At 34.7% G+C, this 17,403-nt stretch overlaps 1 protein-coding gene across 10 annotated transcripts in view; it reads right to left on the bottom strand.

Moving 5' to 3' along the window:
* Positions 1 to 17,403, bottom strand: part of Tomosyn (syntaxin-binding protein tomosyn) — a 144,105-nt gene that overhangs the window by 65,123 nt on the left and 61,579 nt on the right. For all 10 annotated transcript variants that reach the window (XR_013002763.1, XM_076386496.1, XM_076386498.1 and 7 more), the window contains 6 exons: positions 11,700 to 11,775; positions 8,643 to 8,797; positions 7,726 to 8,017; positions 7,184 to 7,427; positions 6,166 to 6,419; positions 5,855 to 6,044 (listed from right to left, as the gene is read on the bottom strand). Coding sequence is in view for 9 of the 10 variants with exons in the window: in XM_076386496.1 (XP_076242611.1) it covers positions 5,855 to 6,044; positions 6,166 to 6,419; positions 7,184 to 7,427; positions 7,726 to 8,017; positions 8,643 to 8,797; positions 11,700 to 11,775 (1,211 nt within the window). In the remaining variant the exon portion in view is untranslated. The remainder of the gene's footprint in view (positions 1 to 5,854; positions 6,045 to 6,165; positions 6,420 to 7,183; positions 7,428 to 7,725; positions 8,018 to 8,642; positions 8,798 to 11,699; positions 11,776 to 17,403) is intronic.

The following is a 17,403-nucleotide window of genomic DNA, read 5'->3' as shown; positions in this document are numbered from 1 at the left end:
ATATAGGGCATTGCATTTAACTGACATGAGTACAGTGGAATATCTCAGAAGGGGTTATAGTTACAAAAAAAATATATCTACAAAAGTTTGATATGAAAGAACACATTACCTGGTATTAATAGTTCAATCATTTTTTTCATAGGAGTAACGAGGGGGGAGCTTTCAAGGTCAAGTTGATTTTTTTAAATCGTACGATATATTTTTTTATTCACATTATAATAGCTAATTTTAGAATAAATTCAATAATGTACCATTTTATACCAATTATTTTAGTTGGTCATAAGATAAGAGCAATCGAAAAAGTGTATCACGTATCGTACATTTCGTTGCTTCACCTCGTGTTGCATCGGGCCTTAGACCATATTGAGATAGTGATACTATTTTACAGAAAACAGTTCTGTTTGGTTAATTATTTTCTTAAAGCTTATTTTAGCTTAAACAAGTAATAAAGATACTCTTTGGAGAAAAATTATTTATTTTTAATTGTACATTATAAAATAAAATAGTTTTAGTCAGCCTGCTGTGTATTTTATTTTTATTATAAACTAATTTGTTGCCTATATATTGTTGTGTATTTTCTTGTAACCTTGAACACAACACGTTTGCACCATTTTTAATAATTTATAATGTAAGTTAATGCCGTGTCACCGTCAACTGCCGTGTCACCCCATTACGTTCCGATTCACTTTGACGGAACTCTTTAGGGTTAGACATCACTAATAGTCTATTATCACATGCACATAGTGCTAATTCAAAAGCGAGTGCAGGACCCTCACCTTCCCCTTATAAGCATCGAGCGGCGGCATCAAATCTCACATAAATTGTACACTTTAAACGTAAAAAGATCAAACCCTTTTATCTTCCCTTATGCCTCTTGACTTCAAGCAATCAGTTTAATTGGTGCTTTCAGGGAATCAAGAAGTTGAAAGCTGATACTCAATTATAAATCAAATATCTAATTAAAATTTTTCCTAGTTTTTTTTCCCTTAAATGTATGATTATAAGCAAAATGTTGATTCTATTTTCCTTGTTTTATATTGCGACGTTGTCACTTTCTCCAATTTGTGATTTTCAACGTTGAAATAGCATACTGAAGTTGGAAAAATAGAAGTTAAAGTTGAATTTCATAATAACAATCTGGTATGAAAAGAGAGCAGAGTTACGCCCGATCTAGCAGATGGACTTGTGGCACCCCTCGCCCTCGACTGATGTGAATTCAATCGCTCGTAACTTATAACCGATAGAAAGGAATGATATAAAATGGTACATCATGGAATTTACCTCAAAATCAGCTATCGTAATGTGAATAAAAAAAATATTTTATTTTAAAAAATTAACTCAACCTTGAAAGCTCCCCTATTATTGCACCCATAAAATACTATTAATATCACATAATGCGGCCTTTCATACCACACAACTTTTGTAGAAACATTTTCTTTTGTAACTTTAACCACTTCCGACATATTCCATTGCACTTAGACAAAACACCTTCTATATTGATTACATACTTATTATGTATGTATTCTTGGTGAAATTAACTCTAGTTTTAATAAACAGCACTATACAGCTTGTCTGTCCATAACTGTCCAAACGGTTGCAAAAAAAATTATACATATCCATTTGAAAAATCGAAGTTGACCTTCATAACTCGGGAAGATTACGAATAAAAAAAATAATTTTCGTGCACCTTGTAGCTGATTTAAGGCTATGCAAATTTCTCTTATTAACCATTCTTGTAACTCCAATAATTTACAAAATATTTGCTTGACCATTTATGGATGGACACCCTGTGCAACACGTACCATTATAAATTTTCATTATATGTTCACCGCTCACGACTGGCGAATCTCGTAACTGGACCGAGCTATAGCTTTCTGCGATGTGTAAAATGCTTTGTCACAGCATTGCAAAGTACAATTGCACTTTTTTCTAATTTCAGTTTGACCTAGAACGGCTGGATAAAAGTAAAAAAACAAGTGCGATTACACTTTCTAATGCACAGCATCGATGCACTTGTAAACAAAGTTACAATATAATATGATAGAGATTATTAAAGAGTGCAAAATTTTCCTCTACATTTTTTTCTAATTTCAATTGGAACATAGTTATAGCCCAACTCAGTTACTTACTAGGTTCAACCTCTATATCAGGCCTGTCCTAATACAGACTTCTCATGTGCCTATAACTTTATAAATGACATAATTCCAATTGTAACTCTACAACGTGATCCACTATCTCAACTGCCGAGGGACTCGCAAACAAAAAATAATTTTATTTTAAATTTCAAGGTTTCTAAATCTTCTTTTCGAAGCTACGCTACAAATAGTACCAATTTTTTGAAATCTACTTAAGTATACCTTTCAAGAATTGATAAATATTCAATATTTTACCTCGGAAACTTAAATTTAAACGTTGCAGACGTAAAGCTAAATTCGCCAAGAACGCCAATCGAAATAGAAATTCAAGGTTCTGCAATTAGTATTGCTCGAAATGTATGGTAGGTATCTAATACAACTTCGTTTTAAAGAAGTACTAATAATTGTCTGACTGTAAAAAACCATTGCAAACATTTTGAGTATGTAAAACTGAACTGAATGTAAAACTAAAACTTCGTAATTTGCATTATTTTCTTTCAGAAATCGTAGTTTACGATAACTAAGCGCAGTTTCCTCCTGTAACAAGATTTATAACTTGAGTTACAAGCTTTATCATATCTGCTATAATTTTTACGTGTAATATCTTTTAATGTATTATGCCATTAAGCGTTTAACAATTAATAAAATTTTGTTCGGGAATTAATTTAAACTATTTTCTGCTTCATTTATGGACGGTACTCCATCGGTTACAATATATGTGTACCTCAGAGACAGAGTAACTCAAGTCCATTTTTTTCAAAATTAAATCTTATTACTTACTTTTCGTTTTATTAGAATAATAGGAATTTAGTTAAATTACGTTGTATGTGAAGGAAATTTAATAATATAAACTACTTCGAATACTATGTTAATAAATGGGTAATTGCATTTGTTTTTTAGCTCTCCTGAAAAAAAAAAAAAAGACAGGTTACTCTGACTCTAAGGTACAGATATGAACACTTCTTAAAACTTGTAAATTTTAAAACTTACACGCATAGAGCATTAAATATATCTACATTACTTTGGGGGGACAGCAGAATGATTTAAACTTGTTTTATAAAATATAAAAATGTCCCTGTCTAAACCCGAGCGATGAACATTTCTGAGCAGTTCTAAAAAAATGAGAATGAACTACGGGCCATGGATATTTGATAAATTGAAGAATGACACCACTGATCTACAATAAATTGAATAACAGGGCAAAAAAGGAATACAGTAAATTCTCATATTTGTCCGCTAAATTTTATTTGTTACATGCCTTGTTCACCTATCACTTTACGTAAACATGCACAAGGGAATCATTAAATTGGTTTGGTCGAGTTACACATTGGTATTAAAGAATGTTTAACATACCATTTATATGTATATGTGTTTTTTACTATCTATCTTCAGCTTACTATCTAGACTCTAGACTCAGTTGCAGTAAGAGCTGCAGATTTTTACTTACTAAATATTAAATAAGTTTAGAATGTGACGAATAAATTGTAACTCTGTGTCTGCTAATTTTCTGCTTGGAATTTCTCAAAATTCTATGGTATACCTACTTACTTAACTATTCAATCTTTTATCTAAAGAATGAGCTAGTTAAAAAATCTCATGAATCAAAATAGTTTGAGACAGTCTTGAATTGAAGGAAATAAAGCAAATAATAGAAGCCAAGTTTAAAAAAATAATGTTGTATTCAATGTTTACTTTCATATAAATTGTGCTTTTTAGATTTTAAAGCATTACTATAAAGAATTTGATCAACGTCATTTATGTTATTTTTATTTTATTAAACGATGATTCAGTTTGGTAACAGATGTTTAAAACTGATTATTGTTATCACTAGAAGTTGTTTAGAATTGTTTATTTCTATCTTGACATCAAATCACCTAAAAATAATAAAGTAACATTTACGTTGAAGTATGCAATGTATGAGATTTTTTTTCAGATATTAGACATTGCAACGATTCAGAAAGTTTTTACTTAAATAATGTCAATAACAACCCTACATAAACTTACTTATAGACCTACACAATCTTTAAAATAATACCTTTTGGTAAACTTTCTTTGAGAAGATAATTGTGTACCGTATATCTATTCAATAATGTCTACTTTTAGTATTTTAGGATATTGGGATAACATTAGTAAGAACTGAAGCTTTCAATATTTACAAAAAGAAACAGACTCATAATTACAAATCTGATGACAAATAAAACATCGAAGTTGTACAGAATGACACCAGAATAGGTCGTCCCCGTTTAGCAGTATATTCTACTGCGTCTAAGGATAAAAAAGGTCAGATTGTACATAGGTATAGAAAGTCTTTCTTTCTAAGATCTAAACACTTTTGTTTAAAATAGAATATTTTTGAAGTGTGTAAAATTTATTTAAAAAAATCACTGAAAATGATTTCTTTCTACAGCAATGTGCGCTTCATGAACTGTCAAAAACATTCAAAAACTCTTGCTCTATTATGAATTTTTTAACACGCGATAATAATGCGATCTTCAAATGTTCTCAAATTATTAGTAGCGTAATTATTATTATAAATTAAACTTTTCAGATGCCACCCAAATAAAAATGCAAAGGAGTTAGGTTAGGCGAGCGCGCAGATCGTACAATTGGTCTTCTTCTTCCGATCCCTCAGTTGGTATTAATACAATTATTATTAACATAACCTTGAACAATTTGTCTAAGATGGGCCCAAAATAAACTATATTCGAAAATATATTGCCAATGATACGTATGAGAAGCTCACTTTCTGAAAACTGTATTCTTATCTTATAAAAGAAGAGTTTCCGAACCTATAATATCTTTATACGACCTTTCATCCTTAACAAGAACGAAATATGCTACCAAAATTGTACCACCTGTTTGGTGTTATCCTGTATACAGTAATTCCTCAAAATAGTATCGTTTCAATATCACACTTCAGATTCATCGCTTTTGTTATTAAGTTTTGAAACCCAGGATGAGCCACCAGATGCCCGCTAACAATAGGAGAAAAAGCGAAAAATGGTGAGTGAGAGCAGACAAAACAAAGGTAAACAGTCAATATCAATTTACATAGTGAGTCTGATCACAAAAAACAGTTTCTAATGCGATGATCTCTCTTAGGGTACCTGTCCATCTGAAAAACTGCAAAGCTGTTGTCTTGTGTAAAATTGTATATCAGTTTATAGTTTTGTATGATAGTTACTCTGTAAGAACTCACAGTAGTAGGTTAATTAGTAAATTTGACTCTAGGAGCAGTAGTTATATATTTAGATGGACATGTACTCTTACTCCATCTTCCATTAGTAAAAGGTGTAGCGAAAAAGTGAGATATATTGCGAAGAAGTTTTGTGAGAAAAATAGAGCATAGAAATACGGAAGCTAGAGTAAATGAAACACAGCATCTTCAACTGGCTTCTACAATCAAATTCGTCACGTAGATTAGGGTCAGCCATTTTCATTTATCTGCCTCCCCTCTTACTTATTTTCGCATCTTTTCTTTTCTTTAACTCAAAAGTGAATCTACAAATCACGAGATTTACAACTCACGATACTATGTTGAAGAAATACCGTAGAATATCTTTACAATCATGCAATGATGAAAATCATCGATTTTTGTGTCTAGAAAAAGCGAAATGCATATTTCAAGACATCTTTTTGGGTAAAATCGAGGAAATTATATAAAGGTTAACAATTTTAGTATTCAAATTAGTTAGGATTAAAAAAGAAATACATTTTACCTGATCTGTACTAGGACTCCTTGCTTTATCTTCATTTTCCCGTTTCAAGTCATCCTGACGTTTGGGGCTACGTAGCACACGTTGACAGGGATCCGTGCTACCACCGATGTCTGCGGTATTTAGAACAACCAACGAAATTTTCTGCACGATGTCTATTATCACTACTCCAGACTCGTTCCCATAAGCCATTCTAAAATAAATAGTGATTACTCGTTAAGTGAATTTACTTGAGTAGGTTTACCAGTAGTGAATCTACGATAACGATAATGAGTTGTTAAAATTGTATATATTAAACACTTTTGTATACTTACAAACCATAAGAAGAATTCAAACTAAGAGCCGTTATGTTTTCGGGTTGCTCTCCACTCGCGGCTATTGTCAAACAAATTAATGTTGCTTGAAACCCTGCTGCCCTCTTCTGTAAACCACTTTTGACTTTAAGTGGTTGATTGGATTCGGTGCTTTTTGCTTCGGTACTTCCTGAGATATTACCAGCAGGGGAATCATGGTCAGACGAACTTTCCACCTCTTTTCCTGAGTCTGCTGTCAGTGACACCTCTAAAGTCTACAATACATATAAATAAACTTTTATTAAATTTGCAGCTGATTTGGAAAAATATGTTGCTATGTTTTAAAAAGATATTATATGGGCAAAATAAGTACTATATTATACGTTGGATAACAAATATACATTTCAATATTTTAAGGGGTGGTAGGATAGCCCAATTTGATCACAAAATGTCCTATGTCAGTGACTTTCAATGTGTTTGTCTCGTTACTCTTTATTTGAGAACATAGCGCTTACTTTAAGGCATTATTACTGCAAAACGAAAGCAAACCGGACACTACGTTATAGAACATTTTGTGGTCCAATTAGGGTCCACTTCCAAAATATTGAAACATATATTCGTTACACTTTGAATAGATAGTATTTTAATATAACTTGCTCGTTCTTCATAGAGAGAAATAGAGCAATTAAATTAGTGTCCTAATAGATTAATCCTTTACGGTCCGAGTTACTTCCGCCATTTCAACTAGTCTATGTTTACTTGATCAATTTCGATTTTGCCGAATCAAACTCGACATAGGATCAACTATAACGAAATATGATGTCGAATCAGACTTGATATAAGACCACAAAGAATTAATCTTCTTCTTTCTTAAATTTACTTCTTGTGAATTGATACAGTAGAGATCCTTTGCTATCATCAATAGAATTATTTATAGAATGACCTTTACAATAAAAACTAGTATTTCATAATATAATGTTTTGTATAGTGTTAACTAGAAGCATATAGAAGTTAACAGAAGAAAGACTAAATTACTTACCACTACTTCAGACATACTCTCAACTTTCTTGAATTTGAATAAAACAACGTGTTTCCCACTTCCCGCAATCGCTAGTTTTCGACTTTCCGGACAAAGAAAAATGAGTTGTATCGCTAGTGGGTCTTCTTCCGAATCTATACTACGCGTTCTCCCCTTTTCAAAAAGTTTTGCTGTCTTTAATTTATATAGGACTTGCAAAGTGCCCGCAGAGGCGTCCCAAAATTTTATACTCCCATCAGCATGCCTAAAATAGTTTACATCTTAATATACTGACATAAGCTTCAATAATCTTGTAGAGTTACTAAACATAAAATTAAAAAGGGGGTTAGCCCTTGAACTTTTTATAGTCACTCATTTAACCTGTTACTGGTATGGTATCAGAATTACTGCTATTCCATTATCAAAAATAGTTAATGATAGTAAATAAAAAAGTCAAAGCTTAAAGTAATTTACTCGCAGTTTACATAACAGATATTAAAAACGAGGTAATATAAATACTGTGACTTCACCATACCAGTTAAGGATTAAGCATAAGTTCTTACCCAGTTAAAATGATTTCATTATAACCACTTGAACTCGAGCTCCATTCTCCACCAGATATGGGCCAATCTTTTTCACTGAATCCTGTCTTTTTTTGAGATTTGGATCCAACTGAATAGAAAGCAGGTACCAAATCTGATGGGCAGTCTGCGAAGTATGCACAACAGGTCACTGGTGATTCGTGTATATCCATTGGATAGGGATTCTCAAAACATGGGAATCCAGGAGTTAACAAATCTATCACAACCAAGTCGTTTTGTAAAAGAACCACAACAGCGTAGGGATCTTGATAATCTGTCCAAAAAAAAAGAGAGAATTATTGTTAACAAGATTGTCATATAAAACGATATAAGTCACATATTTTTGTTTTCAAGGTACTGGCGTTTAAAATTTTCGACTTGAATACTGTCTTGTGGACTTGTGTCTTCTTCAACCTTTATTTTTAGGTGAAAAAATTCTTTTAATGCCCTTTCTCCTTACTGAAAGTATAAATTCTATACTGTAGATATCAATTAAGGTCACAATTCAAATTTGTTATAAATATTATATAGATCGTTTTGCCTTATTACCACAGATATTATATTTACATAAGGATCATAGATGTTGAAAAATATAGATAAAATTGTATATCTCTATAACTTCTTAAACGACAACGAATAAAATAGTCTTATTTTAATTTTGCAATTTGAAACAAATATTCAGGATTCTGAATAAGTATTTATCGTTGTGAGATAAAAACATGTAAATGTAAAAAAAAAGGATAGAATTAGAGTAATATGAATGTCAGCCAATGTTAGCCAATAAATTACTAAAAAATGCCAATTAAAATTGACAATTTTACACCAGTAACAGAAAAAGAAAATATTGTGATACATAGTTTGTTTGCGGTATTTCAATCTTAATTATTTTATGTACCTACCACTGGTCCATGGACTCTCGCATAGAGTTATGAAGTCTATCACATTATGCTCCATTTCTAGAACAGTGGTGGTTTTTCCATGTATAACCGTTATACTTGGAGTTCGTCCAGTTGTATCATAGGCTAAACCACCAGAAAATATAACGTATGCTTCCCTAAATTAATGAAAACATTATGTTATTCAACAGTTACAATTTCCGAGTCAATAGAAAATTATAGCAAAATTGGTCTATAAATATCTACTATTTAATTAATTCAGATTAAAATTTATGTTACAATTTCTTCTTAGGTATATCCATTATTACTTCTCTAACCAACGACTAGTTAAGAATAAGCGAAGAGATAGCCAAGCAATCGCAAATCATTAATCACAATCCACAGCTGGGGTGATATTTATTAAAAAAGTATTTCTTCTTTATTGTGATCATTGTAATATCAAAGAATATTCGCCTCGTTAATCGCAAATTCGTAAAATCAGTAAATTTCATTATACTGATTGTATCAGATTATGCGGGACATTTTTGCAGGGTAAGTTCTACATATGTAGACAATGAAAACAATTCAAGCACACATACCCGAAAACGCTTAGTTCTTTAGTTATGTGCTATTTTATATTGCATAAAACGCTGATCCAGAACGCATAAACAGTAACAAAAACGTGGGACACTTACAGAATAGGTTCTAGACACAAAACAATGAAAACAGTTTAAATTTACATATACAAGGTGTAACATGTATACGTTTCAATATTTGTTGAGGGGTGGTAGGGTATCGCAATTGGATCGCAAAATGTCCTATAACATAGTGTCCGATCTATTTTAGTTTTGCAGTAATAATGCCTTAAAGTCAACACTATGTATGTTCGAAACGAAGCTCGTGCATATTGATGAGGCAAACACATTAAAAGAATTCATTGACCTAGAGAATTCGGTTGCTTAAGAAGGTTGTGTTTGTTTCAGAAGGCCCTGAACACGTGTTAAGATCCTCACAGACATAAGTCCTTTGATGCGATTCCTATGTAAACATATAAACGGTTCCTGCTCTATGGATTACTGGGTATTGGGTCAATCTTGAACAGATAACTACGGTCAGTCTTTTGGGTTATACTACATCTGTATGTATTACCTACGTTCTTTTTCGCAAGCATGTTTTAACTTTAAAGCTTTATAAAAACTAAGCTATAAGAGATACAATAAAATATATTAGGACTTTACGAGTTAGAGGATTTTGTAATTTTGCAGATATATTAAGTAAGAACAATAGAAGAAAAAAGTCCTAATTACCGTATAGACATTTTAACTTTGAAGGATTATTACTGCAAAATGGTAGCAGATCGGAAACTATGTTGTGGGACATTTTCTGACCTATTTGAAATCTCCTACCACCCCTTAAAATGTTGAAAAGTACATATGTTACACTCTGTATATACAGAGCTGTTTCAGAACTGGTGGTACTAGAGGAAAGGGGGTGATTCTATATCAAAAACAAGTTGAAAATGTAGAATAAAATTTTTTGGTATCATGTTTCCTTTCCTAGAAAATGGACTTTAGTCTATATAGTATAGTTTAAAAGTATAATTTCGGACATTTAAAGAGTAAACGGAGAAAGGGGAATGCTTCTAACTTGTAAGGGCTGGAATCCAAAATTAGCTGAGACTACTAACACTGCTGAAGCTAAACATTCGAATGTGTACCCGTTCCAAGATTACATTCTGTAATTATAGCACTGACAGCAGAATTGTAATTCGGAACGAAAATAATAATAATTTTCAATAGTTTAAATTTCAAACTGTAGCGCGAGTTAAGAGCTATATTTATATTATTCAAACATGGATTTTTCAACAACTGTGGCAACAATTTGTAGCTTACTAATAGCATTAGTAGATTCATCCCATGATAAATATAACGAAGACAAAATAGATACAGAGTTACTGACGAAAATATGTTATTAATTAATAATAATTAATATATTAATATACAGCGTGGAAATTATAAAGCGTTACAGACGAATATCTCCAAAAATACTGATTATACGTAAAAATGTTTCAAGTGAAAGTTGTTCAGCACCGAGGGGAATATCATGTGGTGGGACTTCTATTTTTCCCGATGGACGCGTAAACGTGAGGTGAAGGTTGAAGCATGATATTAAAAAATTTAATTTTACATTTTCAGCTTAATGTTTCATGTTGAATCGCCCCTTTTCCGCTTGTACCAGTAGTTCTGGGACACTATTATTGCCCAGAAACGTATACGATATTGTAACTATTAGTAGTATGATTAAATAATAAAATCCAAGTGTGTGCGACTACCCAAGATTTCGAGTTTGGATCGAGTCGGAACCCGAAAATTTGTAATGTCTGGGTATCCGAAGTTGAAATTATTAAATTAAATACATAACTTGTATTTATTAAATTAAATACATGAAAATAAATTTCATGTTTGAGTGGTTCTAGGGTGTGCTTTCTACATGTAGTAAGGATACCATGAACATATAAATAAAATCTGGAAAATATTATGACGAGATTTTACTGTACTGTATCGTATGGTATGTAAAATATGTTTAGAATTTAGCCACATAAATTGAATAATCCTTCGTAAACAAATTTACAAGTTACTGCACTTATAAGATATTTATTGTAAAATAAGAGTGTAATCCTTATTTCATATTTAAAATAATTATATAGAAATATAGAAATAATATCTATACTTCTAATGCGTGTATGATTATAGAAATTGTAATCATGCGGTTGATAATATATTAAATAAAACTACTACGAAAGAAATTGAATATTTTCAAATATTGTAGGTACGTATATGTATAGTGACGAACAAAAGAAAGTTTAAAGTTTAAACATTTATGTATTAGTAACTTCGATACTACTTAGATACTTTATCTCGTATTGGTACAGCGACTCATTTGCTTTGTATAATATTATGATTTGTGCATCCGTATTTTTTGTGGACGCTTGTATATTTTTTTATTTTATGTATCTTTTAATCTTTCTTTATCTGCCACTATATTCCTGTCTGAACTGTAAAAAAGAAAATTATACTTTACCCCGATCTGGAAAGCTTCCACTCTACTTTCTGAATCGGTTTGCATGGTTCCGGTTCACCCTCTTTAGTAGTTTTCGCTACAAAAATACATAAAGAAGAAATAAATATGACATAAAATTACACAAAGATATGGAACAAGAGGGATCCATTATAAGTTCAGCATAAAAAGAAAATTTGGAAAAATATACGGAATTTACTAATAAGAGTACCTACTATCCGCGGTGATAATTTCCGATTTGGATGAAACTTGGCAGATTTGTGTCTAGTAGGTCGGTATAATAGTAGGTACATATATATACATACATATGTATGAGTGTTCTAACGCCTCGACCTGGTACGCTGACCCATTATCTCCAGAACGTTCTTCGTATCAATATGTTCAATAATTATTATTTGAGCACTATACAGAGTGTATCTGAACAGCACGGCATCACTTTAAGGAGTCACTTTAAACACCGTACACTTTGACGTTTGACGTCTGACTTGTACACTTTGTATAGTGCGTTTGCTGTCCATCACACGCCGACACTTTCCCAAGAATAACTGGTCACGCACCACTGCATGATGGATCCACGTTTAATTAACAGAAACTTTGTGGCTGGTAGTTTGAGATATGCTGTTGTTTCAGATCAGCAGCGAAGATACCACATTACCAAAGATAATTGAAGATGAAAGTTAGTATCATAAACCAATTGTGAACATTGTTTTATGCAAACAAAAAGTGAATATTCACAGTTCGTTATTTAAAAATACGAGTATCATGTCGTCATGAAATAGAATATGATATTTTATATTCTTAAATATATTCACATGTTGATTGATTTGAAATTCCCTTTATTTAAACATCAAGAAAATACCTCTACCACTATTAATTTTTGGTAACACTCGGTCAGGAAAGCAGAGACTGCTAGCGATTTGTGTAATAGGCATAAACGCTGAGCACGACTTAAATGATGTATTTAGTTAATTTTGCTTACAGAAGTCATTAAAACCAGGAATTTGAATGTCGAAGACTGAAAAACTTTCTTCGCACATCGACTTGGTTTTCGGAGAGCATAAGCCTTCAGTAAAGTTAAGGGCCTTTGGGGAAAATCCAGATATCTAACAACACCAAGTGTTGTGGAGGGTCCTCGATGAGATTTTCAAGAAGCTGCAGCCAGTTTTTTGACGAACTTTCACGTCGAACGTTTGTGCGAATATTCGTGATACGTGCTAAGTTTTCCTACAAATTCAGTCTTTTTTTTTTACGATACTCCCGTTGTGTGTGCGGCTTTCCTCCGAATTCTACGCCAAGACTTCTAGCGGTATGTGCAGTATTTTCGTGTGCGGATTAGGACCAGAACATTAATCGGAAGGAAAATATATTAACCCTTTCTACTCCGAAATTTCACACGACGTGTTTTGACTTGCCCCCTGGATTGTAAGGAATAAGCAGGTTTAGTGTTATTCAACGATACCCTCGTATGGTTTTTCAATATTCGCGGATGAGAAAATCATAACGTGTGGACGTGTGAAGTGAACAGACATGTTCCGTTCGAAGAGGCAATCACGTTTATTGCTGCCAGATGTGGGAGTCCGAGTTTCTTATAAATACCTTGTGTATTCATCCGTACGTTTAAAAAATTCCACATCTGGCAGAATAAAGTAATTTCGTGCTTTCTTCGAGCGGAGTGTTCATCCCTAATAACCATCGAGGGCCGTATTGCCCCGCAATCGGTGCCTTCGCCAGCTCATCCTTTTCGGACTCAGAGGATTGACGCTGACTCGCGGGACAATACGGCCATAAAAACATTCGGAAAATACGCGCGTGGGCCCGCTCGAGCCACGCTATTCCGGGGTTCGTTCTTCCTCCCCAATTTTCGCGGCCTTCGACCTGAAGGAAACGTTTCCTCCACTTTCGTCGCGAGGAAATCAGGGCGGTTCCTTTGCCCCCATCAAGGTGACTAGGAAGATCTTCCTTCTTTGGGCCAAAGGCCAATCAATGCCGATTTGTTTCGTCGTGCAAATTCGGTGACGCCCTTAAAGTCGCGCGTTTTGGGGGATGTAGGGTGATGAAGAACGGACTCCGGGAAAAAAAAGAAGACACATTCGAATCTTCGAAGAGATACATTCGAGTCTTCGACAAGAAGTAGATGCATTGGAGTCTTCGAGAATAACGCAAGGAAAGAAGTCAGAGCCATCTGAACTTCACCGCAACTAGAGTCATCGTACGGACTCACTGTTTTTTCACTGTAACATTTCACTGACGAGGTCCATCCGGAATTTGAAACAGCCACTCAAGATTAATTTGGCGAGTGGCAAAACGAGTGTCGCGAGTATATCGATTAACCGCGAACCGAACAGACAATTTACATAAAGGTGGACATATCAACCCTTTCTATCTCATAGTGAGTGGTTTGAATTGGCCTATGTAACCTTGACGAGTGTCGTAAGATTTCCGATTAGCTGTTCAACAATAAGTGACCTCTCCCTTCCCTTACATCAGTGCGATACTATTGTTCGGACAACCACTGCTCGAGCCCTCCGCGCGAGCTCATTTTTTGTGCTTTCCAAACTAAACAGTCGTGTTGGCAACCGATGGCTGATGGCTACGTTGGGCCTCCCAGCTATCTGGTGTCATGTGTCTGTTTGAAAGAAAAATGAGCGTTTAGAGATGGCAAATGGCCCAACACCGTATTGCTATAAAATAAGTATATTGTTCCTAAAGGATCTGACCACGAAGTGGGGAAGCCTATGCCTTTTGATAAGAGGACTGTGATAAACCTCACAGCATTTATCCCAGAACGATCGATTGGGAATGTATTCTAAAAGAATGTCTAACAAGAAAAAATAGAAGATAGCATGCAGTGTCGTGTGATGTCTTTTGGCATATTTTCAACACTGCTGATTCACTAGCATGACTCAAGCTGATGGTTCCCAAAGCAGTTTACGTAACACTACAGGGAGTGGATAGCTACCCTTTTCTGGGTGGCATTTTCTTATGGTATTTTGCGCAAAACCCCAAGTGATGATTATCCTGTTACTTCTTGAAAGTTATTATCTTGCGTTGTGGATACCTGATGTACCTTGGGTTTTCCAGTGCCTCCAATGTGTGCAATCTTGCTTCGAGAAACATCATGAGGTTCTCGAATAATGATGATTCGGTGGAGGTTCGCAGAGCGCTTTCTATTTCTGTCTGGATTGGCATTCCAACCGTTCAACAGCGAGGTACCCTGCCCAGTCTGTTGCATCAGTAATAGGCCGGTTGAGGACAGCCTACAAGTCTACGATAACGCCAGTTCCGAGCGTCAACGTCTTCAGGTCAGCATCGGATTGCTTCTTGAGTTGAATTGCAAGTTTTCGTAACAATTATTCAATGGCTTCCAAGCACGAGTAGAATTACGCTCTGTCGTCGCTAGGTTACAGAATTGGGAATACGACGAAAAGTGACATTAAGGAATGTCGCTAACTCATCAGTCATGCTCGTCTTAAAGTAGTGCAGTTTTTCCACATCAAACAATGGGGGCTGAAGGGTACAGTACAGCAAATCTATTAACTTTGCCGTTGAGCTGCGCAAATCAACGAATAAAGGTGATGAGGCAAATGACTTTACAGAAAGATAGCTGAGTTACGACTACAAAGGATACACATCCCCACTTTGATGGATGGTTTACTACGCCATCAGCAAAGCTAGATTTACTATACTGTAGCTGGCGCTAATCATCGATCCCAATCAAAATGTCACCAACATAGATTGACCGCAAATGGCGTAACACGTGAGAGCCAATCAGAGGAATTGTAGGAAGACCCGCGTAACAAGAGCACGACGAGCGCGTACGCCTCGTCCTTCTTCCTATTCATGACTCCGGAGAGAGTCATGCATATGTGGTAAATGCTTCCTCAACACTCCCCTGAGATGTTAAACGAATACCGAAATCGTAAACTGTAGGCGCTTGACTCCTAGTGGTCGCTACGGCTTAGTTGCGTCTGTAGCCTCTCCCGAGATTAGAATGAGGAATATCGTTCAAAAGATCACTGTCACACGAGCATCGTTAACTGGCGAAACTACCGTACTTTCTACGCTTGTAAATACAAATTCAGCGAATAACGTGCGACTGTCGTCCCTGCGGCCTCATAGTCGTGAGATTCTCGCCTGTCAGAAGAGTCGAACATCTTCTAAACGTTACAGAAAAATATAAGATTATTGTTTTAGTAACCGATCATGTCCCGGTACCTGAACACTAACATCAACTTTATTTAAGTTCAAGTTTAAATTTGAATAAAAAACTACTACTATTAATTTAAAAAAAAATAAAATATATCATCATAAAATAGTATGTTCAGTGGATATAATTCAAATGTTGGGATATGCAATTTTCAGTTATCCACTTACTAGGAAGTTTGACATCTTAAGCGTCTGGGTACTAGGGCCTTTACCTTACCATCTGTTATCTGATTAACTGTGTGTACACTGCCGTTCTCGCCGTGAGAGTATCTGATATCCGTTCCGAATCTTTGGCCTGAAAGAACCCAGCCCCTCTCCACGTCATTTACTAGTCCAGACCGGGGAAATTTCGAAACAAGCTTTTCACGCTAGTATCACAAGATACCTGGTACCTCAAAGAAATTCTCGGCGCGAGGGAGCGTTCGTGACAAATTTGCATGACAGTCGCTGCGAACACTGCTTGTAGCGAGCAATCGCATCATAGTACAGTATATATTCGCTAAATGTTCGAATTCTTCTCGCGGATATATGCTCGGCATTGCCTCTCGCTCTCTCATCGTCTTTCACTGGCTGTCTTTCTCTACATCCACAAAGGTTGAATGAGGCTCAAATTTTGTGTCCCCGGTAGCTATCTGCTTACAGCCAGTTTCGAGCTGCGAGCATTTAGCAAATAAATACACTGTATTAACAATAAATGACGCTGGTTTTTGGGGAGAAATAAAGAAAAGCACTGAATCTAGTTTGATACGTACAAAGTTTGTTACATGCAGAGATACGATATGTAAGAACAGTGGTGGTTCACAAATGGTAACGTAACTCGCATACTTTAATGTTACTTGTTGATCCAAGTCACGTGAGCACTTGTGAGTAGCTATTGTTGTTACATATTGCATCCCTGAATACAAGCAAAATCGATGTACGGTCTTCTTTGTTTAACTAGTTCCCAACTGTATAGTTGATAAGATCAAAATGCTCGTTGCACTGTGAAGTCGCATAATGTAAAGACAAATACAATGAATAAACTAATCTATATAGTAATTCGACGGCCGTGAGATGTCGATTCTGTCTCCTTATCTCGCCCATCAAGGGTGCGCACATCCTTGCGCACATTCTTGCGCGCATGACATCAGCAGCTTCCCTACCAATCTCGAACACTAGGTTATTTCTGCTTTACAACCTACACTACCCTCAAACTACACTTAAAATTACTTTACTTTGAGAGTTTATGGAATATTCCAGGCACAAACAGATACTTTCAGAGATTGTTTGCTCAAGTGAATATGTCTTATATTTTTTTCTACGCTTAATAATCTCCAAGGTATAAGGTCAAATAGATTTTCCACCCCCGACTTTAAAAGTAGTTTTCAACTTTTTAATCCCAATAAAAACCAAAAAAGAAATACTATTTAAATACGATTTCATTAAAATCGGAAATTATCTCTGCCAATAACTCTTTTGTAAAATGAATTGAAATACAGTATTCAGAACTATATTTACTAAT

The sequence above is a fragment of the Calliopsis andreniformis genome, chromosome 10, assembly GCF_051401765.1.
Source record: "Calliopsis andreniformis isolate RMS-2024a chromosome 10, iyCalAndr_principal, whole genome shotgun sequence".
Taxonomy (NCBI): Eukaryota; Metazoa; Arthropoda; class Insecta; order Hymenoptera; family Andrenidae; genus Calliopsis; species Calliopsis andreniformis.
Note: the sequence above shows the minus strand (reverse complement) of the source record. Positions and strands in the feature narration are given on the sequence as shown.